We start from the raw sequence: 16,255 nt of genomic DNA on the forward strand, positions 1-16,255 counted from the left end.
AAGCAAGCAAGCAAGCAAGCAAGCAGGCAAGCAAAAGAAGCAGAAGCTCAACTGAACTCCTGCAGTAAATCTGAATTGGTCGCCCTTTTCCATTTCCATGGAACACCTCACTAACTCCCTGCCAACTTCAGTTTTAGATGTGGCCTTAGTAAAACCAAGCCACTACCACCCAGAAATGACCTTAGGAGCATGCGCACTTCTCCAAGCTCAACTTCTCAATGCTTTCTTATACCTTCAAGCTGTCAAATTGCAACAAAGTGAATTAATCTAGAATTTGTGGCAAAATAAATATATTTGCTAACTCTTCTTTGGATATAGTCATAACCCCATGAATTAAGGGGGAAAAAAATCACATGGCACCCTCCCCACAAAATTTATTTTAAAATTATCAGGAAAAAACTAACTAGAACTATGACAATTATCCCCAGGATCGGGCAATGATACACAGCAAAAAATGTTAAATATCCCAAGGAGCTAAGGTATTATAGAGAATATTTTCATAAGTACATTACTTTTAGAATACATTTCTATTTTACAATTTAGAACTACAAACTCTTCGAAGTTTTGAATTTAAATTTGTTTATCATTTAGCCAAATAAATTAGTTCCTGCAAAATGTTATTTTTTAAATGTGGCTCGAGTAGAATGAATCTGGCTTTTGAAATTCATAGCCCTTCAATAATGGGATGATACTATCTTTAAGTGTTCCTGTGCTGCCTGCAAGTGTAATTTAAATTAAATTTGTCAGAGAGAGGATTAATCTCCTACCATTACCACCACCAATCAGACCTTGCTATTAACTTGCCTGGTGCCTGAAACCAGTCAGACTCTGCAAGGCTTCTTCTTACCTATTGTTAACAGGTAGTAAAATTAACCATTAGCTACTTAATGTAATATTCAAAGAATATATGCTCTGCTAAGCCAACTGATAAATAGAAAATATTAATTTTAAAGGTAGAGAACCGTAATACAATAATTTTTAGTAGCTCTACTGAGCATTAAAAATATACCATGACTATGTATATTTAGCCTATGAAACTGTGACTTTGGGGGAAAGTCTCACAGAAAACCCTTCATTATTCACTCTTTTGTTCATTTATTCAAAAACATTTATTAAGCATCCACTTTCTGCCGAGCACGTGGTTTGTGGCACTTCGGACCCATCGGTGAATAAAATTGCCAAAGCCCTTAGGCAGCTTACCAACTAACTGCAAGTGTACCCAAAGAGCAAACCGCAAACCACTGACTACTTTCCTGCCTCATTTATGCATTTTTTTAGAAACACAGAGCATGCTACCTAATCATCCTCATTCCATCAGCTCTGGGAACATCCCTGGGCACAGGCTGCCAGGGTACAGCAGCTTAGCTGAGAGCTGTGGTCATTACATTCAAACTGGGCTACTGGGCTCTGGTCCCACGCAACTTGTGCTTGGTTAGGCGCAGATCAGACTTGCTAGCAATATCCGACCCTTCTCTGAATGACAGCAGGTATCTGCTTACACTGGGGCTGGTGGGGTGCAGGGGGCTTTATAGGCAGGCCCATAGAAAGAGCACACAGATATCAGAGTTAAAGGTATGCATATTCCACAACCCAGTGACTCCTCTACCCGGGCAGAGGCCCTAGAGAACTGTGTGACTGCGCACAAGGATATGTGTATAGAGTATTCACAGCAACACTGTTCTCAACAGCCGAAACCTGGAAAATATCTGAGTATCTATCAAGGGCAGGAGGGACAAATGGATACATTATTAAAATACAATGTTATCCTGCAGCACAAACCATAGTCACACAGACCGCCACAAAAGGGATGCATCTCAAACAGAAAGTTGAGTGAAAAACACCCCAGAAGGATCTGTAGAGTATGATACCATTTTTACATAGCTCAAAAAACCAGTGTTTTAAAACAATTTGAATATACTTAATTAACACTACTGAACTGTACACTTAAAAATGGTAAAGACAGTAAATTTTATGTTACACATTTTTTACTGCAGTAAAAAAATTGCCAACAAAATTAATCTATTGTTTAGGGATATGTGTATGTATGTATGTATGTATGTGCATGTGTGTGTGTGTGTGTGCGTGTGTGTGTGTGTGTGTGTATGCATGCACACAGTGAAAATATAAAGAAAAAGCAAGGGAATAAAAAATACAACATTCAGGATGAGGTGACCTGGGCAGGAGGCAGAGTGTGGTAGGAGGTACACAAATTTCCCTCGTGTTTTGTCTTGGTGAGGGTCTGCAGATATGTGTGATGGGCACGTGGTATTTGTTTAATTATTATGCTTCATGATTTAGATATTTCTTTTATGGTATCAAACATTTCATAAGTTTAAAAAACAGGGAGACAAGTGGCTGAACATCAAAATGAATACTGATTCCTGGTGAAGGATCTAATATCAAGTGGTACAGGTGTATTTAATAGCAAATTTTTCAATGCACTTTGGATTTTGCAAAGTGCAGAAAAGAGTATAATCATTTCAACTGGAGGGAGGGCGAGTTGAGAGATGGTACCAGTAATTTGAAAGAGGTAAGGGAGGCAAAGCAAGGCAGGTGCCATGAGCAGGGTGGGGATGCAGGTTAGGTCTGGGGAGTTGGGTGGGGGGTGCGTACAGAAAATGCCAAGTCACCTTTTTAATCCAAGTGTCAACATTCTATCCATCCATCAGGAGGATCCTCAATGTGATTTCACCATCTTTCCCTATCACTTTCACTTTTCATGTAAGTAGTGTTAATGACAACTCCCTTTATATCATAACAGGTTATTCTTAGACCGCATGGAAAGTTAAAAGTGAACTAATTTTCCTACCATAAACAAAAAATGCGTTAATAGTAAGGTTTTTGTGTGACAAAAGAAGAGAAAGGAACTAAGTCAAATAGTTGTTGCTGCTGTTGTTGTTGTTGTTTAATCTTCTACTTTTTACAAAGCTTCTTTCCTTTGAAGAATCTTGGCCAGAAAGGTAAAAATCCCATATATTTTATATAAAGAATGTAGAAACATGTTAAAAACCAACCCCAAAACAGATACCGAAGTGTTCACTGCCCAAAGTTCCCCTGAACAGGCGGCTTTTAGATTCTATATTCACAGCCTGCTGCTGCCCAGTGATGGAGGTCAAAGCTAAAACCAAAGATTAATCAAAAGCTGTCCACATAAGGGACATGCTTCATAAAGTCTCAAGCCATTAGGGCAAACCCTCACACATGTTCACACTGTAAGAGGAAAAAAAGAACATGTGAAAACATTTTTTCTTCTAAGTTAGAAGCCTAGACATAATAAGAATATAGATTTCTGCAGCGTAAGAAAGTGAAAAGTTTTATCTCAAAGCAAGAAATTCTCAAACATGAACAAATACAAAAGGCAGTAGGTTAAGCTCTACCCAGGAAGCAAAACCATTACGGATTCCTAGCACATGGAAAACAGCAGCCTTTGATCCACACATCCAGTAAGAGGCTATCAGTTTCACACAGATCTGCTAAAAATAATACGAGTATTTTTTTAAAACCCACCATTGACTACAGCCTACAATCTCACAATTTGTCACTGGAAGCTGCCAGAAACACAAATAAATCCGAGGATAAAGGAGTCACTGTGAGTGGTTTTGCTTCCCTCCCCTTCCCAGGAAAGGTTGGGGAAAACAAGGAGAGAGCTTGCAGAGGAACTCACATGGCCTTTCCATCTCCTCAACTTTTTAACAGCCTGGATCCACATCCTATGAAGGACTTGAGCAGTCTTCATGGTCTCTGGAGATGCATGGGCCAGGCCACTGCCTACATCCTAGGCTGCTCACCCATTTCCATCACTCCACGTGGTTACGTAAGGCGGATACAATAGTGGCCCACATTCCCAGCAAATCCTGTTGTCATCTCACACAGTGACACATCCATACGGCAGGGATGCCAAACGCTTTGAAAAGCACTACTTATGAGGAAAAAAGAAAGCAGTTTGGATTTGCACCACTTTAACAGCTTTCTTTTTCCCCCTCTCTCCCTTGCCAGAGAACTAGAGCATCAAAACAGATATTTCTTTTAGGCACATAAAATGATTCAGCATCTAAGTTGAAAGTATTAAGTAAATGAGACATTTTGAAGCAATGCTATGGAAAAGAATATTTCGAGAAGTACTTATTTTTACAGTATAGACCCTCTGATTCACACACACACACACACACACACACACACACACACACACACACAAACACACACACACTCTATTAGCCAGCTAGAAATAAAGTAGCAATGTTTCAGGTCAACTGAATGGCTAATGTTATATAGAAATTAAAAGGCATGAAGAGAAAATGTTCTTCTACATTCTTGGAGATAACAAGAGGAAGATAAGACTCGGTCATTTGGTGCTGCTCAGAGACAACTCAGGGACAGAACGCTAGTTCAGCAAAGTTTCACTTTCTAACCTTTTTGTAAACTTAGCAGATAAAAGAATAACAAAGAGCCCTGCCCTCTGTTTCTTTGTCTTTACCACTTGGAGAGAAGGGAGGGGTGGAGAAGCAAATTTTAGGTTTCTGAACGTCTACCAAAGATTTTATGGGATGCCTGGGGCTTGGAAGCTGGGGTTGGGATTTCAGAAGCCTGGTCTGGGGGAGCATCTGGCCAACTCTCGCTACCATAGTGTATGTTATATGCCAATGGGCTGGGCCAACCAGCTTGCAAATGGAAAGTGCGCCACCTGATTTGAGGCCGAGCTGTAGATCAATCTGGACCATGAGATGGACACCATCTAGGAAACAAGGCGAAGCAGAGCCAAGAAAGTGATTTTTAAAGTCACAAGATCTGAGTGGGATCCTTGTCCTGTCACTTAGCTGTGGGGCCTTGGATACACTATACCGTCTTTATACAGTGGAGATAAAACCATCTACACCTCAGAAGGGCAATCTCGGCAAGAAATGAGGCAATCTGTACAAAACATTCGGGCTGGTGCTGGACAGGCACAGGGAAATATGTGTGTCCTTCCCTAAGAGTCTCTGAGAGTAAATTCTCAGTTGAGTTCTTCCGGAGTATTATAACAACTAAACGAGATCAAAAGTGAATGAAAGTTTATGCTTCAAATCCTACACTTTGCCAGGCGCAGTGGCTCATGCCTGTAATCCTAGCGCTTTGGGAGGCCAAGATGGGCAGATCGCTTGAGCCCAGGAGTTCAAGACCAGCCTGGCCAACATGGTAAAACCCCATCTCTACTAAAAATAGAAAAATTAGCTGGGCATGGTAGTGCACACCTGTAGTCTCAGCTACTTGGGAGACTGAGGTAGGAGGATCACCTGAGCCCAGGAGGTGGAGGTTGCAGTAACCTGAGATCGAGCCACTGCATTCCAACCTGGGCCACAGAGTGAGACCCTACTTCAAAAAAAAAAAAAAAAAAAAAAAAAAAATCAGGCCAGGTACAGTTGCTCATGCCTATAATCCCAGCACTTTGGGAGGCTGAGGTCATTCAAGACCAACCTGGACAACATGTCGAAACCCCATCTCTACTAAAAATATTAAAAAAAATAGCTGGGTGTGGTGGCAGGTGCCTGTAATCCCAGCTACTCAGGAGGCTGAGGCAGGAGAATCACTTGAGCCCAGGAGGAAGAGGTTGCAATGAGCCAAGATCGTGCCATTGTACTTTAGCCTGGGCAACAAGAGCGAAACTCCACCTCAAAAAAAAAAAAAATCCTACACGTGAAGAGGGCAGTAGGTACAAAGGAGGACCCTTGGAATCTGAGCAAGCATCCAAACCTCAACCTAGGCTGTGTAAACATATGCAGGCTCTTACGCACCAGCCCCAGGTTCAGCCCATGGGCTGGCTCACCAGGCCCCAGGTGCAGAGGAGCATGAGAACCCAGGCAACTCAGGGAGGGTTCAGGTCAGCTCACTCCTTCACTCTGACAGTCCTAAGGAAAACACCTGAGCTTACCCTGATGCAGAAATAAATACTTCTTTGCCTTAAGTTCAGGCATACTACCCAGAAGTCAGAGGTGTCCTAGAATTTAAGAATTCTAGATTCATCTACAATGATTTCCAGAAGTCATAGTTTCTGGAAGCACTAATTTTTTTTTTAAATTGTGCTAAAAAGCATATAACCTAAAATTTACTATCTTAACCATTTCTAAGTACAGTTGACCCTTGAACAACAAGGTCTGAACTTTCCTGGGTTTTTTTCAATAAAAGCTGTACATTGTGTGCCTGCCTCCCGTGCCTCCCCTTCCTCTCCTCCACCTTTTCCACCTCTGCTGCCCAGCACAGCAAGACCAAACCCTCCTCTTCCTCAGCCTACTCATACTAAACATGAAGACAGTGAGGATGAAGTGCTTTAGGACGATCCACTTCCACTTAGTGAGTAGTAAATGTATTTGTCTTCCCTAGCTTATTATTGTGAGAATACAGTGTATAATAAACATAAGATATAAAGTATGTGTTAATTGACTGTGTAAGTTATAGTAAGGTTTCTGGTAAACAGCAGGCTATTAGTAGTTAAGTTTTGGGGGAGTCATGAATTTTTTTACTGTGTGAGGGTTGGCACTCCTAACCTCTCATTTTTCGAGGGCACATGGCATAGTAGTTGCTAAGGCTTCAATGTATGTGTCCCACCAAAATTTATATGCTGAAGCCTAAGACCCAATTCGATAGTGTCAAGGGGTGGGGCTTTTCGGAGGTGATTAAGAGAGTTCCACCCTCATGAATGGGATTCCTGTTCTTACAACAGGGCTGGAGGGACCTAGCTAAGACCCCTTGCTCTTCACCTCTTCTGCCATGTGAGGATACAGCAACAAGGCACCATCTTGGAAGCAGAGAGCTGCCCTCACCAGATGCCGATTCTGCTGTTGCCTTGATCTTCAACTTCCCAGCCAAAACTGTGGGCAAAGAAACTTCTGTTTTTTATAAATTTCCCAGTTTCAGGTATTTGTTACAGGAGTAGGAATGAACTAAGACAGAAGTATATTCACACTTCAGAATATACTAAACTTAACTCTTCATCTTGGCCAAGCACATGGCTGACACCTGTAATCCCAGCACTTTGGGAGGCCGAGGCGGGTGGGCAGATCACAAGGTCAGGAGTTCAAAACCACCCTGGTCAATTTGGTGAAACCCCGTCACTACTAAAAAATACCAAAATTAGCCAGGCGTGGTGGCAGGCACGGTAATCTCAGCTACTCGGTAGGCTGAGGCAGGAAAATCGGTTGAACCAGGGAGGCAGAGGTTGCGGTGAGCAGAGATCGTGCCATTGCACTCCTGCCTGGATGAGAAAGAGAAAGTCTATCTCAAAAAAAAAAAAAAAAGAGAGAAGTTTTCATCTTGCAAAGCTGAAACTCTTACCTATCAAACAACTCCCCATTTCCCTCTCCCCACAGTCCCTAGCAACCACCATTCTGTTTTGTGATTCTACAAATTTAACTACATTAGACACGTCATACAAATGGACTCAGGCAGGATTTGTCTTCCTGTGACTGGCTTTACTTCACATAGCATAATGTCCTCAAGATTTGTCTATGTGGTGGCATGTGTGAGGAGTTCCTCCCTTTTTAAGGCTGAATAATATTCTAATGGATATGACACATTTTGTTTACCCACTCATCTGTCAACAGACACTTGGGTTACTTTCACCTCTTGGCTATTATGAAAAATGGTGCCAAGAACATGGGTATGCAAATATGCCATCACCAATTCTTTACTCATTCATTCCACAAATGTCGACCAAGTGCAGACTGTTCTGAGGATCAAATGAAGAGCAAAACAAATAAAGCACTGCCCTCAGGAAGCTTTGCAGGAGCCAGCATCTGATCAAGGCAGGTTGGCCAGGGAGGGTTTCCAAGAGCCAGGGAGACTGAGATGAAGTCTGAAGGAAAGAACAGGATTGGGGTGTGGGGAGAAGAGTTTGTTCAGGGTCCAAAGAACAGCACAAGGCAAAGACCCTGACAAAGAAAAGGAGACGGGTACGGTAGAGGATGGCCGTCAGAATGTAAGAAGAAACACAGCCTGCTCCAATCAGCACTTCTTCTACCACTGGCATCAGAAGGACATTTTGTGGTGGACAGCTGCCTCCATGGGAAGAGCTTATGGGTTTAAGGGTGTGCCTTCTCAAAGATTCCTAGCTTCCATACTCATAGATCCAAAAGCAACCATGCACCTGGCCCTGTGGAAGGAAAGACAAATCACCACAAGTCCTGATGCTAAGGAAGTCACACAGCCCATGGGGGAGGTGGGATGTGTAAACAAGCAATTACAACTCACTGCAAGTACAAGAGCCGACCAAGAGGCTCATTCATTCAGCATAAACTCCCTGAGTATTTACGCCATGCCAGACTCTACCAGGGGATATGTGCCAAAGTCCCTTCCTCACAGGGAGGATTTTAACAGTGGAAGCAGACAAGAGTCAATGTATATCATCATCTCAGGAAGTAACAAGTGCCATGGGATGGGAGACTGAGAAGAATTAATCCTAGGAAAATCTGAACAGCTCTCCAGTTTGCTGAGGTAACAGCAAATGCAAAGACCCTGTGGTGGGAAACAAGCTTAGCACATTTAGGAAAGAGAAAAGCCCACATGGGCTGGAGGAGGGTGAGTGATGGGGTTATAGCAATTACATAAAACGTGAAGCGAGGCCAGCATGGTGGCTCAAGCCTGTAATCCCAGCACTTTAGGAAGCTGAAGTGGGAGCATCAGTTGAGCCCAGGAGTTCAAGACCAGGCTGGACTACAAAGCAAGATCCTATCCCTACAAAAAGAAAAAGATTTAAATCCAGTCATGTGCAATGGCATGTGCCTATAGTCCTAGCTGCTCAGGAGACTGAGGCAGGAGGATCACTTGAGCCCAGGAGTTGGAGGCTACAGTGAGCTATGATTATGCCACCGCACTCCAGCCTTGGCAATACAGTGAGATCCTGTCTCTAAAAAATAAGTTAAAAAAAAACACAGAACAGTGAAACTGATGGCACAGGCAGGTTGTTAACTGGGGATGAGAGGCCTTGGGTGGAGGGAGGTATGTCCCAACCACAGGGAGGCTCCCTCTTCCACAGCTTCATGCTGAAGGATGACTAACTGGTCAGGTGGGTGGGCATTCTGCATAGAGGGAACAGCACATTCAGTGCCAGGAAGGATAACCTGCAAGGTGTGTTCAAGACATTGCAAGTACTCAGTGCGGCTGGGCAGTAAAACTGTTTAATAACACACAGAGCAGGGACAGACATGTCAAAACAGCTTGATCTACAGTTTGGGAACCTTAAAATGCATATTCACCCTGGAAGTAGGAGACAAGATGAGTGTGAAAACTGGAAGTCATTAACTTTTGGCAGGGCACCACACAAGTACTCAATATACAATTTTTCACTGAATGCCCACAACCCTGTGAGTTACTACCACCATCCCCATTTTGCAAATAGCAGAGCTAAGGCCAGAGAGTGTACACAGCCCACCACTGTCGGAGATGGGATCCGAGCTGCTGCCTGACTCCAGACCCGATTCCTCTTCTCCATGAAGAATGTGATCTGAAACCTTGGGCGGATACCATCTAGTAAGTGGGCCAACAGTTTTCTGCACGATGTTTCCCTCTGGTGTGTGTGTGTGGGGGGTGTATTTTTCCGGGGTTCTTGTTTTGTGTGTGTGTGTGTGTGTGTGTGTGTATGTGTGTGTATGTGTGTGTATTTGCAATAGGCTCTTGTTCTGTCGCCCAGGCTGGAATGCAGTGGCACAATCAGGGCTCGCTGCAGCCTCAACTTTCTGGGTTCAAGCAGTCCTCCCTCCTCAGCCCCAGAGCAGCTGGGACTTAAAAGCATATGCCACCACACCTGGCTAATTTTTTTTAAATTTTAGTAGAGACGAGGTCTCCCTACATTGCCTAGGCTGGTCTCAAACTCCTGAGACTCCTTTCACCTTGACCTCCCAAAGTGCTGGGATTACAGATGTGAGCCGCCACGTTCAGCCCCCTCTGGTATCATTTTGTATCTGCTATGTCATTTTAGAAACCAACTCAAATACTTAGAAAGGGACAGTGTAAAGAAACGGCTAGCTAGCCTACCTCCAGATGAAAATAGGGCTTTTATATTTCCCCATCTGACTCCAGGAAATTGGTCTTATTTTTAACTATTGTGAAGAATTTAGTCAAAATTCTGCTTACTGGACAAAACTTTGAAACAGACATCTAATAATAAACAGAGAATGCTTTTTCCCAGAGAAGGCAGAAAATGAGTTCAATTCTTGTTCTTCCAAAAATGGATAATTTTTAACATCATAAACCAAGTCCTTTTGGCTTCAAGGCACTTACCTGTGGTCTATTCAAACTTAAACCTCTTCTGGTAGCAATAAACTAGTCGCACGGAATCCAACAATCCCTTACACTGTGTTTGTTTTACAAATAAAACTCTTTCATTATTTATTCCACATTTCACTTTCAGATGTGACTTCACCAGCTCCTATCCTCCCTTCACAAGGTACTAAGGTGAGTGCCAACAGTGGATGATTACATCTAGTGTACGCACTGTGCTCACAGCACATACTTCACAATGGACACAGCCTGGTTATGATCAAATTGTATGACCTCGACCAACTTACTTTACTTCTGACACTGTGCTAAAAGCTACATAAATAAGTTTAGAGAGGGGTTTGTGACAGGTCATCAGAATTAACACAACTAGATCCCAGACCTACCGCTGAAGAGGACCAGATTCACTGAGTTGTGTTTTTTAACCATATTGTCCTTTATTTACCTAAGGTAAATTTTTAGCATGCATTTAAATAAATAATAAAGAATTGGGAAAGGTGGCTGGGTGTGGTGGTTCAGGCCTATAATCACAGCACCTTGGAAGGCCGAAGCAGGCGGATCACCTGAGGTCAAGAGTTCAAGACCAGTCTGGCCAATATGGTGAAACCCCATCTCTACTGAAAATACAAAAATTAGCTGAGCATGGTGGCAGGTGCCTGTAATTCCAGCTACTCAGGAAGCAGAGGCTGCAGTGAGCCGAGATTGTACCACTGCACTCCAGCCGGGGTGACAGAGCAAAACTCAGTCTCGAAAAAAAAAAAAGATTTGAGAAAGGATGATAGGGTGCCAGAGGCAACTGTAGCTTTCAAAGCAGTTGTGTTGAAATGCAAATGTCAATAAACTTAAACTCAAAAACAGACGTCCTGCCAAGACTGAACCTCAATTCACCCATGAGCTTGGGCACTCACTAAATTCCACTGCCACTTCATCAAACAATGGCATCATCACCCATTTCACAGGGTGAAACTATGCAAACCCCATGAAAGCACTCTGTAAAATCCAGGCTGGTAAACCTTCAAGTGCGAGGTGGACAATGGTGTCCACATAACACAGCGGTAGGAGCTCTGGAGACAATCACACACAACTGGGTATAAGCTCAGCCCCTACACACTCTCCAAGCTCTGTGATCTGAACAGTTCACTTGGTAAGGCTCAGTTGCCCCATTTGCAAAATGGGGTCAAGATCCCTACCCTATAAGAATTGTGAGGACTGAATAAAGCAACGCTTGTGGAGTATTCCTCAGTGCCCATCACAGGATAAGTGCTCTTGATAAGGGTTTTCCATCATTAATACTGCAGCAGCAAGTAAGCTGACCACTCCCAAGTAAGCAAAGTCTGTTTTCTTCCTCTCAGAAGAGCATTAACAAGTGGTAGAAAAAAGAAAAACAAAACCAACAAGTACATCACAGAACCCAAGAAAATTGAAAATACATGTGTACACAACAACTTGTATACTAACGTTCATAGCAGTATTATTTAACATAGCAAACAAGTGGAAACAGCCCAAATGTCCATCAACTGATAACTGGATAAACAAATGTGGTCTACCCATACAATAAACTGTTACTCAACTGTAAACTGGACCAAAGTATCTACACACGCTACAACATGGATGATCCTTTAATACAAGCAGGGTCAGGCGCAATACCTTACACCTGGAATCCCAGCACCGTGAGAGGTTGAGGTGGGTAGATCACTTGGGTTGACCAGTTCGATACCAGCCTGGCCAACATGGTGAAACCCTGTCTCTACTAAAAATACAAAAAATTAACCGGGTGTGGTGTCAAGCACCTGTAATCCCAGCCACAAGGGAAGCTAAGGCAGGAGAATCACTTGAACCAGGGGGGTGGAGGTTGCAGTGAGCCAAGATCGTGCCACTGCACTCCAGCCTGGGCAACAGAGTAAGACTCTGTCTCCAGAAAAAAATGTGTGAGTGTGTGTGTGTGTATATATGTGTGTGTGTGTATATATGTGTGTGTATGTGTGTGTGTGTGTGTGTGTGTGCGTGTGTGTGTGTATAAAACAAGCAAAAGAAGCCAGAAATAAAATGACAAATATTATATGATGCCATTTATGTGAAATATCAAGGAGTGGCAAATCCACAGAGGCTGAATGATCACTGGCTCCCTAAGGCTACAGGAGTTTGGGGGAAATGAGGAGTGACTACTAATGGGTATGGAACTTCCTTCTGGGGTGAAGAAAATGTTCTAAAATGAATTGTGGTGATGGCTGCACAACTCTGTGAATATACAGTACTAAAAACCATTTGTTGCATACTTTTACTATACAGTACATGAATTATATCTCAATAAAGCTGTTTTTTTAAAAAAAAGATCGCATCATAGTCTCTGTAGTCAGAAAGTGTGGATTCAAATCCATGCTCTACCATTTACCTTGGGCGAATTGCTTAATTTCTCCTTGCCTCAGTTTCCTCCATGTGTAAAGCAGAGGCAGTAGCAGTAACAAGATCCACCTCTCTAGGGTTGTGAGAATTTAATCAGACAATGCATGTACAGAAATCAATCTGGCACATAGCACATGCTCAATTTTAGCTATTATCAGTATCATTATTAATAGACTCATTTTACAGAAAAGACACTGAAGTCAAAAGTAAAGTAAGCTGGCTGAGGTCATACAAATTAAAAAGTGGCAGAGGATAGCTTCTAACAAAAAGTGGCAGTAGTGTGGCTAGAAATCTTATATCCTTTCCACCAAAGAACACTGCTTCTCCACTATACACCAATTGTGCCTTCCAAAACCTACTAGTGACTGGTCACTGGCCTTTAAACCAAAAGAAATCCCACCTGGGTTCAGTGGCTCATGCCTGAAATCCTAGCACATTGGGAGGTGGTGGAGAGAGCACTGCCTGAGCCCAGGAGTTTGGGACCGCAGTGAGCTGTGACGGCACCACTGCACTCTAGCCTGGGTGACAGACTGAGACCCTGTCTCTTAAAAAACAAACAACAAACACACAAACAAAAACATGATTGTTGGTGCTTGGGCACCAGACCAATCATGGATCCAGTCACTCTGACAACTCAGAACATCTTCACAAGCATGACAGCTATTTCCACACCACTGGCCTGGGTCCGGCTGACACAGCTCAGTAACTCTTCTGCAGTGAGTTGGTAAGAAGAGGGTGTAGGAAGGGAGTCGGGTCGGATTTTATTTCTGGCCCTTTCAGTAGTTAGCTTTGGTATATACGCGTAAGTTCCCTAATGCCTGTGTCTTTGTGAACGCCATGGAAAAGGGGGGTCTGAAACACATCACCACTGATTGGATGTTAACAATACACCAGACACTGTGTTAAGTACTTTATGGCTATTGCCTGTTAATCCTCCAAAAACCCTATACCCTACTCCTGCCTTTTCACATACAAAAATAGAAGGCGTGAGATCTCAAGGAACTCACCCATGGCAAGGCCCCATAGCTAATAGGTGCCTGGTCACAATTTGAATGCAAACTTGCATGAGTCCATTTTTCATAAGATATGAGGCAAAAAAAAAAAAAAAAAAAAAAAAATCAGCAGATAACTACATTTAAGACCTCTATGTTCCTAGTTCTGATACATTAAGCTATAAACAGACTATTCTTATTTGTAATTACAAAGAAGCCATTAATAAGCCAAAAGGAAGGTGCTAATTTGGCAACACGGACACAGCCCTGTCTACCCCATGATTTTAAAACTGACTAAGCTCATATAACACTAAAACATAGCTTCACTTTAAGAAAACAAACATACATACAAACTACCACCCCCATAATAGGCACCAGGATAAAGGTAATTATAAACGGCTTTGTCAAAAGGCAGGTTGGAAAAACAATTATTAGAGCTGCTCAGCTAAACGCCTCCATCAGGGTTGGCCCCATATGAAACTTACAAGGTCAACTGTTCCCTCCCAGACCTCAGGCACCATCAAAGGATGGTTCCCACAGAAAAGAGGGACACGTTAGTGCCACACAGCAATGAGCCTGGTTAATTCCATAAAGCCAGTGAGCCTACATATGAGCCCTGAGCTTCAAACACATGCCTTTCGTATTAGAACTGGAGAATAAATGCAAGAACCTCACCCTTTGGGTATTCCGTAGCCAACCCCTGGGAGCTTGTTAGAAATGCAGAATCTCAAGCCCTAACTTGGACCTTCTGATAAGAATATGGATTCTAACTAGAGCCCCTATATGATTAATATGCACATTAAAGTTTGAGAAGCACCTCTCACCAGGGAAGTGGAGGTGGAAAAAAAAAGTTTGAGAAGCACCTGTCTAGCGGCACTCTCCAACAGAAGTTTCTGCCATAGCGACAATGTTCTGTAGCCGTGCTGTCCAACACAGCAACTGAAGAATGCAGCGTTTAACTTTCATTTTAGTTCATTTAAATTTGTGAATAGCCACATTTACTATATAATTACCCATATCCTAGCAGTCATTTAAGCCATTTCAAATATTTTGCTAGTATGACTAATGCTATGGCAGACACTGTGTGCATATAGCTCCCCCTCCATATTCTGTAGTTAATTATGGATTAAAGAGTGTAAACATTTTTAAGCCTCTTCATATGTAATGACCCATAACTTTTAGCAATTTACAGTGCTGCAACCATGAGCACAATGCCAGATTTTGAGAAGAAAAAATAGTACTTATTTTTAAAAACAGTGAAACTCATTTTTATACTTTAAGAATCCTTTTGGTAATTTGGTAATTTTTTAAGAATCCTCTAAAAATTTTCCTGGAAGGGAAAAAAAAAATGGTTGTGGGAGCACATGGGAAGAGCGCGCATTTCTTATAGGGGCACATAACAAAACTTAGCAAATTGATAATTTGAAAATACTGATTTAACCAAATGTCAATAAGAAATACAATAATTTTATTTTAAACCATTAATCTATGGATAAAACTAAAACTCTTAGAATTTATGGTTTCCACTGCATGTTACATATTTAAAACATCATAAATGTGATAACTGAATGTGTTCTTGCATGGTATACTTAGCACAATGACCAGTGCCCACTGCACCTAATGGAAATCAACAGAGAAAACAAGCAATTGTGCCATCGTACTTGAACCCACTCCATCCAGGCAGCGAGCAGTAAAGACAAGAGACAGGGAGGAGGAAGGTGAGGTTTCTTGTATCAAATGTGGAGTCAAAGCCAAGCTACTAAAAATGATGAAAATGCAAATCAACAAGCCTTCCTAATTCTTTTGACTTAATGATGAAACAGGGTAGATGAAATTGAAGCAAGTTATACAAAAAAAAAAAAAAAAAACTCAGGTGCTTGAAATAGCCTTGTTTCTAAACTTAGAAAAAGAAAGACCTCGTTCTTCGATCTAGTATCTTGTATGCCATTGTCATATCAACTGAGTGAAACTGACAGTCTGAATCGTTATCCTTTATCAGTGACATGGGAAGCTTCAGCTATGGGCTGACATTTTTTAAAATTCTGAATTAAACGTTTATATGAAGCTCCTCTCAAAAAGTCTGTACTTGTCTAGTAACAAAAATTACTGGCAGAAATTGTATGTGATTTAAAAGCTTAAAAAGGCACCCAACTTTCCTTTTTGTACAATTTGTTGTTAGCAGGAAATCGTCAAAGGCCACTGTCTGGCAACAGATGTATTATCCACTAGGTGGAGCAGTGATGCAGAAATAAAAAGGGAGAGATTGCTGGTTCTCTACGAATTGAACATTTCAAAACATAACTTACAGGAAATTAGAAATAGACTTTTAAAATTACAATAAAAGCCAGGTGTGGTGGGTCATGCCTGTAATCTCAGCACTTTGAAAGCTGAGATGGGTGAATCATCTGAGCTCAGAAGTTTAAGACCAGCCTGGGCAGCATGGTGAAACCCCGTCTCTACTAAAAATACAAAAATTAGCCAGGCATAGTGGCGCGTGCTGTACTCCCAGCTACATGGGAGATTGAGGTGGGAGGATAGCTTGAGCCCAGGAGGCTCAGGAGAGCTGAGATTGTGCCACTGCACTCTAGTCTGGGTGACAGAGTGAGACCACATCT

General features: G+C 42.2%; 1 protein-coding gene across 9 annotated transcripts in view; it reads right to left on the reverse strand.

The window, feature by feature from the left end:
- TJP2 (tight junction protein 2) overlaps window positions 1-16,255 on the reverse strand; it is a 138,690-nt gene that overhangs the window by 47,845 nt on the left and 74,590 nt on the right. For 3 of the 9 annotated variants that reach the window (XM_017543430.2, XM_017543428.2, XM_017543426.2), the window contains exon 1: window positions 3,665-3,881. The exons of the other annotated variants lie outside the window; for them this stretch is intronic. In XM_017543430.2, the coding sequence (XP_017398919.1) occupies window positions 3,665-3,736 (72 nt within the window). In that variant the 5' untranslated portion in view covers window positions 3,737-3,881. Of the gene's footprint in view, window positions 1-3,664; window positions 3,882-16,255 lie in introns of those variants that run through there. 9 annotated transcript variants of the gene reach the window in all.

Source organism: Cebus imitator, unplaced genomic scaffold (genome assembly GCF_001604975.1).
Source record: "Cebus imitator isolate Cc_AM_T3 unplaced genomic scaffold, Cebus_imitator-1.0 Scaffold155, whole genome shotgun sequence".
Taxonomy (NCBI): domain Eukaryota; kingdom Metazoa; phylum Chordata; class Mammalia; order Primates; family Cebidae; genus Cebus; species Cebus imitator.